At 46.9% G+C, this 16276-nt stretch overlaps 1 protein-coding gene across 10 annotated transcripts in view; it reads left to right on the top strand.

Moving 5' to 3' along the window:
- Positions 1–16276, top strand: part of TEAD1 (TEA domain transcription factor 1) — a 261228-nt gene that overhangs the window by 174305 nt on the left and 70647 nt on the right. For 5 of the 10 annotated variants that reach the window (XM_059408047.1, XM_059408049.1, XM_059408046.1 and 2 more), the window contains 2 exons: positions 9821–9885; positions 12424–12486. In XM_059408047.1, coding sequence (XP_059264030.1) covers positions 9821–9885; positions 12424–12486 — 128 coding nt within the window. Of the gene's footprint in view, positions 1–9820; positions 9886–12271; positions 12335–12423; positions 12487–16276 lie in introns of all 10 variants that reach the window. The other 5 variants (XM_059408043.1, XM_059408044.1, XM_059408050.1 and 2 more) reach the window with 2 other exon arrangements.

The raw sequence follows: 16276 nt of genomic DNA, 5'->3' as shown, positions 1-16276 counted from the left end.
CCGTATAAGCTGGGTACACAAGGATACAAAGGAGAAGATGACTAACTCTGGTTGGTTGGCTCCCAGAAGACTTCTGGGAGGAAATATTTGAGTTGGGGCTTACAGGGATGAGGGGATTTTGTACGCAAAGGAGAAGGGAAAGGACATTTAAGGACATACGGTCTGTACAGAGGCATGGGGGTATGGAAAAGCATGACAAGGACGTGGGAACTCTGTGAAGCTTCTTGTACCAGAATGGAGGAGCCCTCTACAGGAATGGACTGTTAGGCCTAGGTACTGGACGAAGAAGTGTGTGTTTTTCTTACAGTGGCCAGCGATCTAATGATGCAAGAAAGCAACATAATCAGATGTGGGTGTAAAAGAAAAGGCAAATGCCCAAAAGTGAATGAAAACTTCCCCGAGAACCTGGGTGGGGGGTGTTGTTTAGGGAGCAGGAAGCATAGGTTCCATTAAATCCCATACATACCTTGTGTGTACAGAATACAAAGACGCTGAAGACAAACACCCTACCTTTAAGGAGCTCACAGTCGGTTACACAAGGAAGTCGCACCAGAGCCACAGTGCAGGCAGAGCGGGGCAGAAGGGTGAGTCTCTGCTCCTTTCAGAGCCAAGCCATGCTAAATGATTCGTTTGTAACTCGCCTTGGCTTCTACGGTCAGTTTGCTTTGTCATGTTGTGGTTTCTCTGACAACCACTGGTCTGTGAGGTGGGCTCCAGGCTCCCTAGCTGTCATTCTTCTTCACATGCTCCCTGTCTCGTACATGTTTAAGTGGGGGGAGCGGGGTTCGTGGGGTTCTAGACCCTTTTTCCTGGGTCTAGAAGGATTTTACCTGGTTGTCATAAGAGATACTGCAACTCTGAGCAAAACCTCAGGATGGCAGGATAGTTTGGGGGACTGAAAGCCCCACATGCATTTTGATGGTGGTAAGATGGATTCAGGTGACGATGGATGAGGTATGGCATGAAAACAGAGCTTTCGGGCCAGGTGTTGGGACAGCACTGAATACCATCTAAAGCAGGTTGACCTTTAGACCGAGGGCAGTGGGCCATTGAAGGTCATGGGGCAGTAGAGTGGCTAAGCCAGGCTATGCTCTGTCGGTGGCTGTGTATAGGAGGGACTGCAAAGAACAACAGCCAGAGGCATAAAATAATCAAGGCCCGTGAAGTTACCCATTAGAGAAGTAAAAAAGTGATGCTCTAGCATCTCTTACCGCTTCCTAGAGAACAAACCGTTCGAAAAACTGACTTCATTCATATTTATTTTCCTCTTCGAAGCAATGACAACAAAAAGAATTTCTCTCCAGCATAGCAGGATTGTATCTCATGTGAAGCATTGGACAGGTTTACTTGCTTGTCTCTTTTTGACCCTGGTAGTCTAGGGTCGTGGACTACCATTCCAGTGGATGTGGGATTTGTAAGCCGTCCTGCTCAGATGAAGGAACATGCAGTGTTTTATGGGACCCATGCCCTATCACGTTATCAGCTGCCGTTGGCCGATGGGAACGCCCCGAAGCAGGGTTTTTCATTATGACCATGAATCCTGAAGGGATGTGAGGGAGAAGTTCCAACGAACCAGAATTAACACAGCCTTCCTCTGCATATTCTTTCTTATAAAGCTAGTCCTTTGAGCTCCTGGATGAACGCAGACGCAGGTTCTTTTAGGGGACCGACTGGTGTTCACCTCCTGAAGGACACCAGTCCATTCTGTAAACCTTTAGATTGGGAACATCAAGTACCAGCTCCTAATGACCCAGAACAGGTTGTCTGGCCCCTTTCTGGTGATTTTCCATATGGGTGCCGATTTTTTGGGCAGTGATTTTTTTTTTTTTTTAAGATTTTAAATTTATTTATTTGTGAGAGAGAGAGAGAGAGAGAGATCACAAGTAGGCAGAGAGGCAGGCAGAGGGGGAGGGAGAAGCAGGCTCCCTGCCGAGCGGAGAGCCTGATGTGGGGCTCGATCCCAGGACCCTTGGATCATGACCTGAGCCAAAGGCAAAGGCTTAACCCACTGAGCCACCCAGGTGTCCCTGGTCAGTGATTTATATCGGGGATTAACTGAGACACTGGTGTCTAAACTTCCTCATAGGCAGGGCCCTGGGGTTGATTCAGGTGCTTTTCTTTTCTTTTTGGCTGTTGGGTGGGGGGTGAATCCCCCTTTATTCCCACTCTTAGCTTTTGTACCCCTGTCCCACCCACTCTGGTCTCCATCCCTGTCATTGGGTCATGCATTCCTCAGCTTGTATTTCCCGAGGGCCTGCTGTGCTCTTGACCCGGGGGGTATACAGTGGTGAACAAAACCCAGTGTGTGCTCCATGCTCCTGTGGGACTTGCTGTCTGGAAGTGGGAGCGGCAGGCATTTATCATGTGAGCAGTCAGAGAAGCGGGACGTGGCCCCTGGGACGCAGGCCTGGGGAAGGACACGGTGACTGGACCCCATTCTTACAGGTCAGTCTTTCTCCGGTGTAGGTTCCTTGAAGCGAAATGGCATCTTCATGCCCTCCTGCTTCTGGCATGTTGCTTGTGATCTTGTAGGTGTTGTCCCTTGTCTGACTAGAGGGTGACAGATGAGCTTTGGTAGACCTCCCCCTCTCCTCCTCCCGGCCCCCATTCTTGCATGTACAGTGGCAGCTGGGTCGGAGAAAAGGGGAATTACCAGCTCCTTCCTGGTGAGTTCGTACTCTCTGCTGCCCCCTCTGGTGGGCTCCAGCGATACAAACTCCCTATATATGGGGCAGGACAGGGTCATTAAACATCCCTGCTCTGTTGACTCCTCTCTGGCTGACGACGCTTGGCTCACACATTGTCCCCCTCACACATTGTGCTTTTCACTGTTGGCTTTCATCATTCAAGATATTTTTTCCTTTAAATGAAGCTCAGCTGATTAAAAGGAAAAAAGCACTGATGGCCAGAGAGTATTTGACCACCACCTAGAGAACCGTGCTGAGAAAGTACTCCGTAACCGTTCTTTCTGTTGGGTGCTGCTGCTGTGTTGGAGGACAGAGCCGTGTCCCGGCGGTGTTCTCACCTGGAGGAAGGCATCTTCTTTGCTTCTTTTCACAGGGTCATCTTTTCCTTTTCTGTTCTCACTTTATGTCGATGATCGAGTGTCAAACTGGATTATAGGGAAGGAGGAACCCTCCTTCTGCCCCTGCCAGTGACTTTTGCCACAAACATTGAGCTGCCTGGAAGGGAGAAAAAGGAAACATGAATGTAATTGGTCCTTATTCTCCGTGATTCCGTCGTCTGGTTGGAGCTGTGACATGTACCGAAACGATAGCGTATAAGGTGGGAAGGATGTAAGCCAGCATCAAAGCAGCCCAAGTCAGAGGCTGGGGATGTTTATGGAAAGGGGAGGCCCCTTCCTTCTCAAAGGCTCCTGAAGGACAAAACATTTGGAAGGTGTGCAGAAATGACCTGGAGCGATATGGGACATGAAAGCAGTTGTGCGGGCAGGTACGAAGCTCAGAAAGCCTAAGGGGTTACCAGGGAAGCTTCTGGTGGTCTGACAGGGCCCTTGGGCTGAGTCGGGGTTCAGGAGGGTATGTGGAAGACCGGAAGGTTACAGCCAGGGCATCCGTCCCTATTTGATGCAGCTTTGTTCTAGCAATCAAGAGAAATTTGAGCTTTCTTTCTGATTCTCATTCTTTACATGGTTAAAAGATGGGAGGCACCGTCAGGTATCCCTCACAGCCAAGGGAGGCCCAGTGTGCATCAATCAGTGAGAGCTTCCCCCGCCCCCAGGGCTGTTCAGCCTTTCCCTGGCCTGACTTTGCCTCTGCATTGGGCTACGGCCAGGAAGAGGAGGTTCCAGTTGTTACTTCTTCCTTTGTGGCTCCCTGCCTCCATTCAATTACAAAGTGGCTCTTACTCTCTGAAAGCCCTGAGTCTCTGGGCTACAATTTCTAGCCACAGACCCTGCATTTGCTGTGCCTCAAACATGACCTTGAGGCCACATCCCATCACACACCCAGGCCACAACAGCGCTAACCAGGCTTCCCTGTAGGGGAGGCAAGCCCAGTGCAAACTCTGCGCCTTCCCCTTGTCGGGGTCTCCCTCTCCCTTTAGCGGGAGGTTTCATGGCAATCCAGAATGCAGGAGAAGCCGTGGTGGCTCATTTCCAACAGTGCTAAGTTCTTTAAGAGAAAGAGATGAAATGAAAGCTGGGTTGCAGTGCCAGGGTACGGATCCCAGTGTAGAAGCATTAAGGGGGCTCTGTCTGTCTTTGCTTCTGCCTCCTGCCTATGGGAACAGCCAGAGTGGCCGCAGCTGCAGAGCCTCAGACAGAAAGAAGCATCAGGATATGTGTTTCCAAAGGCCATTTGATGCCACAGGGAAGCCGTAGTGTAATGACACTTGGTGATGGACCGTGGCATTGGCACTCAGCTCTATAGGTTGTTCCAAGTATGTATAGAGAAGTAAGAAAGAGTGCACGTGTGCATGCCAACCATAGAATCTGGAAACTCGTGGGCTCAGAAAGGTAGTATGCAGCAGTCACGGGATCCTGCAGGTCAGCAGGTGCCAGATTCCTGCTCGTATGTGTAAGGAAGGGCTGCTCTTTTGTCTAGAATGGCCTTCCACTCATACCCCTCTGTGCTGCCTGTCAAAATCTGCCTGACTGCTTTAGTGAGTGATATGCATACTTAAGTCTGAGTGTCCCTGTGCCTGTGACCACCACAGCGAGATGGAACGCAACAGCAACAGTAAAATGAGACAGCTTGGCAGATGGGTAGATGTGTCCTAGTGAGTATAGACAAAGTGAATGGTAGGATCCAGGAGGTGGGTCTGGAGTGTGCACTGTGGAATTCTTTCTGTAAAGAAACTTACGTTATGTCTGAAATTTTTCATAATAAAATGTTGGAGAAAATGCCATCAGTTCTTCAGGGCCTAGGTTATGTTCAGGACTTTGGGGAAGAAGACTTTCTAGACTTTCTGTTACTTGTGGTCAGTAACGTGTGTGTGTTATCAGGTCCTCTTTCGTGGCAGTCGTGGTGGTGGAACCTGGAGAGCTGGTTTGCTCTTTTAGCTCTGTGTTGGGCAGTGACCTCCCTGTGGACAAGCAGGGATCTTCTCTTTATATCCCTGATGCACCAGGCAGGCATCACGTAAGGGATAAAGAACCTGGTCCCCACTTGACAGTAGAATTAGTTTGGAAAGTCATACCTAACTTTTTAGTTACCTTTGCTGAAAGTCACGTTTGTAATATAAAGTTGACTGGATCAAGCCCCACTCTCTATGTGCGTGTTTTATTTTGTAAAGATTTTACTTATTTATTTTAGAGAGCATGAGAGCATGAGCCGGGGAGGGGCAGAGGAAGAGCGAGAGTGAGTCCCAAGCTGACTCCAGGCTGAGCACAAAAGCCAGATGCAAGGCTCAGTTCTCAGGATCCTGAGATCACAACCTGAGCTGAAACCAAGAGTCGGATGCAGAAGTACTGAGCCACCCAGGCGCCTCTGTGTGTGTGTGTTTTAGAAGAGAGAGTAAGGAATTTTAGGGTTAATACTTCTAATACCCAGCACTCTGGTCATGGTTATAAGAAAAGACAATGCTGTGCGGATCCAGGGCTACCAGTTGAGTTATATCAGTGATAACTGGTGCCCTGAGCTACCAGTCCTTGGTAAAGGACTTCTGCACTGTAGGACCACAGTTCAATTCCGGGGCTCTGGACTATGTGGATTCACCCCATATGAGAAGCCGTGCTATAGAAATACACAGAAATTGGACTCAGAATGTTCTGTCAAGGTCACTGACAAAAATCCATTCAGAACCTAGTTGATTTCCCCAAAATATGGACAACCCCAAATGCCAAGAAGATAGTCCTAAATCATTTGGAATGCCATACTTGTTTCCATAATGGGTAGGCGTATTTTAATTCTGGGAAGATTAAGAATTGAAAATAGAAGTTTTTAATAGAAGCAAAGTCATAGTGTTAATATTTGACTTAGAGGATCTAGACATATTTGATGTTTCAAGTAATTATTTAAAATAATTTGGCCCATGCAACAGGTTAGCCTGTTTTTCCAAATTAAAATGGGAAATCAAGTAGCTGATTTAGACTTGATTTTTGGGAAGGTTGAAGTCTTACTAGATTCATAAGCAGTATTAGAGTGCTGAAGATAATTTATTAGGTTTCTAAGAGTTGTTTAAGGAAAGATTTTAGAAGTTAGGTCAAGGAGCACCTGGGTGGCTCAGTGGGTTAAGCCACTGCCTTCGGCTCAGGTCATGATCTCGAGGTCCCGGGATCGAGTCCCGCATCGGGCTCTCTGCTCAGCAGGGAGCCTGCTTCCTCCTCTCTCTCTCTGCCTCTCTGCCTACTTGTGATCTCTGTCTGTCAAATAAATAAAATTTTAAAAAAAAGAAGTTAGGTCAAATAATTCTAATAATTAAAAGAATTAAGTGTATTCTAAATTAAATATGTAATTTTAAATGTTTAAAGGAGTTTAATGGCTTTGTAAGATGGACCAAACATTATTTGAATGGTCCTTTGATAGGATTATAGAGGCACCTGGGCGGCTCGGTCTGACTCTTGATTTCCGCTCAGGGTCCTGAAATCGATTCCCGTATCTGACTCCTCGCTCAGCGTGGAGTCTGCTTGAGATTCACTCTCTCTCTCTACCCCTTTACACCCCCCTCCCCCCCGTAATGCTCACACACACATTCTCTTTCTCTTTTAAATAAATAAATAAATAAATCTTAGGGGGAAAAAAAACAAAAAAGAAAGTGATTATAAAAGTTATAGAAGTCAAGCTTAAAACTTAAGGATGAGCTAGGGTGTTTAAACTTGTTTTTTAAGTAAATGAATAAAATACACATTTTTAAAAACCCAGGAAGCCCAAATAGCATTTCTGTACATGAAGCCACCATCACGGTGATTAGAAAATTCACATGAACTAAAGTGATGAACAAACACTTGTTCAGACAGGTAGATGCTGAGAGTTAGTTGAGTTTGAATTTAAAATGCGAATCAGCGGATTTCCGCACTGAGGCGAGAAACACGGAAACCCCAAGTTAATTACCCTTCGTGGTTTCAGATGTGGTATGGAAGAAGGAACAGGGTCTTGAAAGGTTAAGAATGGGCAAGGAGAGTCACGGCAAGTTACAGTGAAATGGTGGTTGTGATCTCGTGCTCAGCACGTGACAGGTGCCGGGTGAGGGCATGCTGTAGTTGTAGTAATTTTCGGAAGTGCTTTAATTAGAGTTTGCCTTGACATTAATCCCAAGGGGTGTCATATGCATAGACCCCAGGGTGTGCGCAGTTGCACGTGGCTGTCCTGGGTGTTGATCTCACCATTCATTCAGGGGCTCTAAGCAATCAGTTACAGTTATGTGTCACACACATCACACAACCTTGTCTTCTTATCACAGAGAAAGAGTAGGTGGGCAGGGGACGTTTTTGCCATCTGGATAAGGTTCAAATGAAATTGCGTGTAATGCAGAACCCCGGATTTATTTCGTGCTGGCCACTCAGACAGCCCTGAACAGGACGCACAGGGAGGCCCTGAGCTGGAGGGTGCTTGGCTAGTCTGCAGACGTTGTCGTTCAGGTCTGGCTTCTGGTAATTAGGTACTCCTGGCTGGGCTCGGCTGTCGGCGAGCCTTTGAGACAAATTGCAAAATCTGTACAACCATCTGAGAGATGGAGAAGTAGACCCCAATGACACTAGAGGGGATATTGGTAGTTCTCAGAAGTTTGAGAGAGAATGCTTGGAGAAGCAGTTCTTTAACCTGAATTTAGAGGTCCTTTTCCTGTGCTGAAAGGGTAAGTTCAGACAAGCATCGGGATCTGAGAGGATCCTGACAGGCTGCAATGATAGGCTTAATCTAATGGGATGAAATGAAGTGGAAATAAGTGTAAGGTTCTGTATTTGGATCAGAAAAATCCCAGCTATGCATGAAAATACTGGGCACAGAGGTAGGATCTATCAGAGGAGTAGTCTATATGAAAAAGACATTTACGAGTTCAAATGATACAAATTTGACAGTTGATTGTGGTTCCCCAAAATCAAATGCAGCGTTAGGTCACATTAACAGAGGTAGAGTATTTAGGATGAGGGAGGTGATAGACTTCTGCTATGGACTTGTCATAGGAGGAACACCACTGTAGTTCTGGGCTCTGAGAGGCTATGAGAAGAAACTAGACAAAGGATGGTTCCCTGGATGGATATGGTAGTGTTCCAAAGCTGTCACAGGTAACAGAAACAGAGGAGGTTTGGCCTGAGTACAACTCCAGGAAGACCTGAAAGCTGTCATTAATATCTGAAAGTCAGTCATGTGCAGAGCCTTGTTCTTGTTAAGAGGAACAAGGAGAGGGTTGCTCAGTCGGTTTAGCATCTGCCTTCAGCTCAGGTCATGATCCCAGGCTCCTGGGATAGAGCCCTGCATCAGGCTCCCCATTCAGCAGGAAGCCTGCTTTTCCCTCTCCCACTCCCCCTCCTTGTGTTCCCACCCTCGCTCTCTCTCTAATAATTAAATAAAATCTTTTAAAAAAGAAAGAATCTGGGGGATGAAAGTTATAAAAAGAAGCCCCAAATAAGAAGCGTCTTTTTTTTCCCCCTTAAAAATGTTTTAAGGTAAAATGAACTGCTTCCATAATTCTAGAAGTGCTTGGTTAGGCTTCTAAGAATTGAGGCTTCTACTAGTGGGAGTGGATGACGTGGAGGCACTTCCCAGCCCCAGGAGTCCATGATTCTTCTGCCTTCCCGTTGTGATCCTGTCATTTATTTATTTATTTATTTATTTATTTATTTGATAGACAGAGAGAGATCACAAGTGGGCAGAGTGGTCCTACCACAGGCAGGCAGGCAGAGCCTTGATGACGGGAACCATCTAGGCAGTGCTGAGGGAATCTTAAGAATCATCAGGCGAGATTTCCATACTCTTGGGTCGGTCATCAGTAATGCCACTGGTTCTGCCAGGGGAGATTTGGGGGAGTGTGGTCCTTCCCTTGGACCAGAGGCTGTGTTATATCTTCATTTGCTCTTTCTGAGTGCCCAGCAGTGTGCTGCATGCTGGGGAGGCTTCGGGGCAGAAACAAAGCTCTTGCCATCTTCAGGTACGCAGCTTTGTCTGGGACGTTGGAGAGCAGAGACAAACCCTACAGCGAGCCCCAGAGCTCATGTGGTTTCAGTCGTACCCATCCCCACTTAGCTCCGGGGCTGTCTTTTCCCATCACATTGTACAGTTCTTCAAAGTCAGGTGATTTGTTTGTCCTTCCCATCTCCTGGCCGGGTAGGCTCATATTGTTTCCCCTACAGGTTATGAAATTTTGAGGAGGTTAAGTCATTTTTTTTTCTTTTTCTCTTTCATGAACATGACCTTGTGTGTAGTTAGTTACTAGCACAGTGACAACCTCTGGGGAGTGTCTCCTTCCCTGGTAGGAGCAGTTCATTCCCCAGTGGTTCTGCTGGCTCTAACGGGAGGTAACTAGAAGACTGGGTGAGGAGGACCGGGCATGAACACTTAGGACGGAAACGGGTTTGTGGGTTTGTGGCCCCTTCACCAGTTGCTCGTACAAGTTGAGCACCCCTTTAGGTATGAGCCTGTAAAGAAACCAAGAGACACATTTCTGTCTAAAGTTGTTAATCCTAGTTCATCATTAAATGCCCTTCATGCTAAATTTCCCCTAGTAAGTATTGTTGCAGACAATTGTACTGTTTTCTTTCTCTAGCATTAATAGGTGTGCAGCTCCCACTTAAGGAGTCCTGATTCTAAATTCTTTTTTTTAGCTTTCAGAGGCTGTTTTTTGTTTTCGTTGTGTGTGTGTGTGTGTGTGTGTGTGTGTGTTTAAGGTAACCCATCTTATTGTAAATTCTTCTTTCTTTCAGGTAGGAATGAATTGATAGCCAGATACATCAAACTCAGGACAGGCAAGACGAGGACCAGGAAACAGGTAAACTAACCAGCCTGGACACTGTGCATGTCAGCGAATGGCCCCAACAAGGCATTTTGGCTGCAGTGGCTGTCTGTGCTTTGGCTCCTAGGAGCCCCCAGTTGGAGTCCCCTGTAAGGACATCAGTGTTGTAGGTGTTTTCCATTGGCTCAGTTTTCACTGTTCATCATTTCAGTGACCCCTCACTGTGTGGTCTCACATATCTGGGAAAGCGTCTCCTCCAAGGACAGTGTAGACACTGCTCCTTTACCATATTTTAATACCTCCAGTTCTTTCCCGAACTGCGCATCTGTAAACACCGCGACAGCTGCGGGCGCTACTGTATGCTCGGAGGTCGTGAAACTTGGAGATTTTGCGCATTGTAAAATCCTGGAACCATTACCCGTGAGTCATCATTTCCATGGAACAGTAACCCCAGCAGCTCTGAGTCTTGGCCCGAACATAATACTGAACGGTGCGCGCTCAGTGACCGGTTGCTTCTCACGCTTATGGCCTTTGGTCAGTAGCTGCTGTGACGGAAATGAAGTTACAACTTAAAGAACCTTTGGGCAGAGCAGTGTCAGGAATTTTGCTCTGCCCTTTGTCAGGGCTCTGGCTCTCCTTGTTCCTTCTGATGGAAAGCAGCCCAGACCCCCTGACCCAGTTCAGAACTGGAATGGATGAGAAATTCGGGTTTAACGAAAAACAGAAAAAGAAAGGAAGGAAGAGGGGCCGGGGTGGGTGGAATCAGACGAGCCTCACGGGTGAGTTGTTAACAGAACAAAATTACTTTTGGACGTTGACCTATGCGGATCTATCTGGCATGGATTTTTTTAAAAAAAGATCATCGTACCAAAAGGCGAGCTCAGCTGTGGTCTCGCTAAGTGTGAGCAGCAGATTCCAGTTCTCTGCTCCATGATGAGTTGTTTTCATGAGTGTTTACAGCGGGGAGAGCTTTTCCCCAGGAATGCTTCCATGTGCCCCCGCCAGGAGCCTGACTGCTGAGTCAGCACAGAGGGCTGTGGCCTCCTGCCAGTGCACAGAGGCAGGGGCATTGTCTGTTCAGTGGATGTCCCCCCACCCCCACCCCCCTCCCCAGCAGTGGACAGAGGCCCTCAGCAAGTCAGAGAATCACGTGAGAACAGAACTCGGATGAGAACAAGTGAAAGCAGGAGCCGGATGGAGGGGTGAAGAGATGGGGGAGTTCCTGCTTCTCTGTACTTAAAAACAACAACAACAACAACAACAAAAAACAAATTGGGAAAAAAAAATCATTGAAACTGAAAGATAAAAGGATCTTTTATTACCCTAAATCCTGTTTTTAGAGTCAGCAGAGTATTTGAAATAAAATAACCACCTTTCTCAGTCTGAGTCGCTGAACTTTTAAATGGAAGATTCTGAATTTCTGAAACAGATAGATCTAATTCCCAACATGCTGAAAGCCTTGGGCCTGAGCTGTCTGCTAGTCTAGGAGCTCTGGTCATGGGCCCAAGCCCTTCACTGGGGGACTCTTCTAAATTTAACCAAGTCCTGCTGAAAGAGATGCAAATTTGTTTACCCAGTGGAATCGTTGTGTTTCAGAAGCTGGGCTTGGCTGGCTTTCCACACCCCGGCGTCCTGGGGATGTTTTTAGGCAGCCGTTGGTGATACCTCTCCAATGTGAATTTGTTGTTCAGCAAATCGTGTGGTTTTCAACCCAGATTTTTAACAGAATGGCTGGCTGGCTGTATTCACACTTTTCGCTTTGTAATAATATGCAAATCCACTTGGCGCCCAGTCAATATCCAGAAGAGTGGAAGGATTAAAGATATTTATAAGGGGAAAAAAAAATTGCTCTGCTAACTGGGTCTTTCCATTTCTCTTTGAGATCTAATTTACATGTCAGTATTATTTTAACATTTGCTACAGAATCCAGAGCTCTTAATGAGATCAGAATATAACCGACAGCTTCAGCTTTTTGATTCTGCAGAATGTGCTAATTTATGGATAGTCTCTTCTAAATTGAGAAGAAGGGATTTTCCCTCCTGATACTGAGAAGCTATAAATATTTTCATTTACCTCTAGCCCCACCTTTTAAATTTCATAAAGAAAACAACTCCACTCTCCCCCTCTCATCCCGAGCCCGTGATTTCTCCCTGGTGAGAAAACTAGGAGCAGCCTAACTTTCATCCTGAATCAAGTCACTGCAGTGATGACCCAGTCTGAAAAGCTTAGAACAGCGCTGGGGGCTTGGTGTCTGGCTGGGACTGTGTACTCCTAACTGCAGAGCTTTGTTGAGATGCAAATAACCTCCCCCCCCACCCCCCACCCCAGAACCCTCCCAAGGAGTAGAGATTTTATATTTGATTTCCTTTTTTTGTTTTGTTTTGTTTTGTTTTGTTTCCCCTCATAAACCCGAACAATGTAGGTGTCTAGTCATATACAGGTCTTAGCAAGAAAGAAAGTTCGAGAAATTCAAGCCGCCATTAAGGTACGTCTGGCTTGCCCAGTTGTAGGGGGCTTTTCATCTCCATGGTTACAGGCTTTTCCTTTGTTTTCCTCCCTTCCCCTACCCTGCAGGTGTCTAGTCACATTCAGGTTCTTGCCAGAAGGAAATCTCGTGATTTTCATTCCAAGCTAAAGGTATGCGCTTTCCTGCTTTTTGGCTTGTGGTTGCTATGCATCTCACTTCCTGTTTTCCATGGTGACTGGTGAATGCCTGGTGCTGGGATTCTCGTAACCTAGTTTCCTCGCATGTGAGAGCTGTTTACATTTCTTTTGTGTCTAATCTCTCTTTCTGTACTAGCCTCACATTAAGCTCAGTGTGTGTGTGTGTGTGTGTGTGTGTGTGTGTGTCCCTAATAACAATGCAAATGCAGCAGAGAGCTGGTCTTGATAACTTTTCAGCACAGAAACATGATTTTTTTTTTAACCTTCACATGTCCACCAAACAGCCCTGGGCTACGAGAGCGGGGAAGAAAAGTCCAGAGACACCAAGTTATTGTAGAAATAGCAAATAAATAAAATAAGAATCAACTTCCAGAGTAGTTACCATGAAATTACTTTAAAAGAATAGTGAGAAGTTATTTTACGCTCTTCATTTATTTTAAAGAATACTTAACGAAAGACACGTCTTTTTCATGTCATTTTTCATGTGTTCTTTCAACACAGAGAGGATTTTCTGCCAGATTTCTTCCATATTGCTCAATACTGTTTTTTAAATGTACGGCTCTGTTACTTGGAAAAAAAAAATAAATTGAGGTGAGGCCTTAAAAAAAAAAGATCTTAGAGATGGGAAAGCTCTCAAAGAAATCCATGTTTGCAATTCCATTTATATGTGAATTTAATTGTTCTTTACGGGTGTCTGATTTTCCAGTCTCTGAAAATATATTTTGCCGGAATAAACAGAGGCACTGAGAGTTTTAAAATGCAAGTTCTCCTTTTTTTCTCCCCTTCCAAGATTTACAGTAAAACATAAATGACTTTTTTTCCCCATAATGCCCTATTTTAGAAATACGGAGGGATTATAGTTTGCACATAAGTGCTTTACTTTTTAATAAAAATGAGTTTGTAGCCCATGTCATTGCCTTTCCCACTTACCTTTTTCGTGGTTGTTACGTTCTGATTTTCCCCGTACAGTAATTAAATTTGTTTTTGTACTAAACCTAAAGAACAAAGTGTGATTTCACAGCACCGAACAGTCGACACCGGGATCGTTCCCAAAGTCCTCCCAAATTTTTTTTTTCTTTTATGCCAACAAGGCTGGCTGTGGAACAGCACTAGTGACCAGGAAGGAGCACTTGGTGGCCCTCTGCAGTGGGCAGCATGCTTGCTCGCTCGCACGTGTGGCTGATGGTGGCTGGCTTTTAGCTGCACTGGCTGAGCAGTTAGTTGGAAGACTAAGATAACCTCATAGATCCTGCTTTTTAACCAAGGGTGCCGTCCTCTCTATGTGGATGCAACTACCCCAGTGTTTGCTCAAGTTCTGACTCTGTTTCTGGTTTCTCTGCGCTAACGAATTAATGATGTACAAAAGAAGTTTACAGACATCGATTTTGTGTTCCCATCTGCGATGTTATGAATTGCTCTATTTCTCTACCCTCCGTGTGGTTCCTGCTGCCCCTACCCCTACCCGCCGCCCCGGGCCCACCGCCCCGGACCAGAAGCCCTGTACATGACAAACAAAGCTCTCCTGTCCAGAAGGGAATCCCCATGGGATGCGGGAAGGGCTCTTTTTCTCATTTGGGAACTTGAAGAGTCTTCCTCGGCGGAAACCGTTTACCATTATTTTATACATACGCGTACCCCCAAACACACGGCTGTATCTGTGTTTGTTCTTCCAAACTAAGAAAAGGTGACTCTCCCCCTCCTTTCAGCCTTGGCCTAGTCTGCTTGGGGGGCGGGCCCAAGGAGGAGGCAGCAACGGGTGGTCGGGTAGCAACCGGCTCAGCCTCTCAGCTCTGAGAGCCACCTGCATCTTCTTGCATTTACTTGCCTTCCTCCCTGCCACATTATTCTTGGAAGAAGGGAGGCCTTTGTTCTTCCAGTCAGCTAATACCCGTTGAGCGTTCTGGGCATGGCGTTCATCATGGTGGGCATTGAACAGTCAACCCCCTATTCACAGAGCTGGCCGTGGAAATGGGAGTTGGAAGTACAGGGCACGGTGGGATGGTGAGTGTTAGCAGACGGAGCCAAGAACAAACGTGGAGGGAATCCTAGGGACGTGCCGCGTGGTGATGGGAATGCAAAGACAGGAGTCAAGTGTGCCGAGGGCCTCTTGGACGGTCTTTCCACTGAGCTCGCTGCCAAGCCAGTTCCATTATTGAGAGTTTAAGGAGTAACACTGAGGAAACCAGGGTTCTAGGAGTTTAATTGATGTGCCCGGAGCTCCCCAAGCCTAGCACATGTCACGGTCAGGATTTGAACTCAGATCTTTCTGAATCATAACACCTGCTCTTTCAGGCGGGGCTGTGTCCAGTGGAGGTGGGAGACGGTTTTTAAGCAGAAGGCTTTGTGCTGGCACAGTCCCGTGTCACCCCTCATGTCCCTTGGAGCTGGGCAAAAGATCTTGCTACGGATCTTTTCCTCGGTGCCCACCTTTTAGAAGCAAGGTGAATTTTTAACTTCTAGCCCTTGGTCCAGGTGTAGGCTTCGTGTGTGCCTGACCCTGTGGCAGTCACCCATAACTCAGGGCAGTGAGGTCCTAGCCACAGAGCTGCTGTGTCACCACTCAGAGGACATTAGGACAGTCCAGGAGCATGGGACCAGCTGTCGCCTGCCTGCAGAGAGGGTGCCGCCTTCACTGTCCATGGGTGTTTGACATTAGAGACACCTTCCCTAACCTTCCTGACCAGCTGTACCCGGGAGGTGGTCCTGTAGGAGAGGTTGATGGCACCTGTTTCTCTGTGCTCCCCCATTCAGCTCTGGAGTCTAACAGCGCATCTATGGGAGGCAGGGCTGAGGCTCCCGTTTGAGTTCGTTGGGGGGTCAGGCTCATAGCCACGTCATCTTGGCCTCCCACACGAACTAACGAGATAAAGTTGCCACAGAAGGCAGAAGTCATCCCAGCAGGCGATGAGAGTAGCTTCTGGGTGGGCAATGGGGGGGGGCGGCAGGAAGTATCAAGATTTCACAGAGATGTGGTTTGCCTGAGAAGATGTGGCAAGGCCTCCTGGAGGGAAGGTGGCTGCTGCCTGGCCACTTCAGGACCTGTCCCTGCCTGCCAACCTCAGCCTGCCACTGGTCACTTGAACATATGCTTACAAGTCAAGGATTTCTATTCTCTGGTGGTGGACAGAGGCCTGTAGCCCTCCTTTGAAGAATGAAGCCAAGCTTCATCTCTTGGTCCTCCCTTGGAGTTGAAAAAAGGTGGTTTGCTCAGACCTAGGACCACTGCCAAGTGTGGCCTCCACGTGAGCCCAAATGCCTAGAACCCCCCCTTCTCATTCCCAGGGAAGGGTGTGCTAGAGTCCTTGAGGCTAGTCACTTTCCAGCCTTTTTTAAGCCACAAACTCATACTTCAGACTGAAATCTTAGTCAAAACATTTATTATATAAATGAGTAAACACTCTTTTTCTTTTTCTTTTTAAAGATTTATTTATTTGATAGAGCAGGAGCAGGAGGGCCCGAGGGAGAGAGAGAGAGGGAATCAGAAGTGAACTCCAAGTAGAATCTGGAGCCTGGCACAGGGCTTGATCTCACAACCCTAAGATCAGGACCTGAGCCAAAACCAAGAGTCAGACACCTAACAGACTGTGCCACCCAGGCACTTCCAAATGAGTAAATGCTGTTTTGACTGAAGCTCATGCTCTTTTATCTTTAGCAGTGGCCTCTTTGGCTGTTCCACTGAATAAGGTTTGAAAACCACCACCCTGCTTGAGGCAAAGGGACAAGGAGGTTACTTCCTCTCAGCTGTTCCTGCAGCCTCTACAGG

Source organism: Mustela nigripes, chromosome 1 (assembly GCF_022355385.1).
Source record: "Mustela nigripes isolate SB6536 chromosome 1, MUSNIG.SB6536, whole genome shotgun sequence".
In the NCBI taxonomy this organism is placed as follows: domain Eukaryota; kingdom Metazoa; phylum Chordata; class Mammalia; order Carnivora; family Mustelidae; genus Mustela; species Mustela nigripes.
Note: the sequence above shows the minus strand (reverse complement) of the source record. Positions and strands in the feature narration are given on the sequence as shown.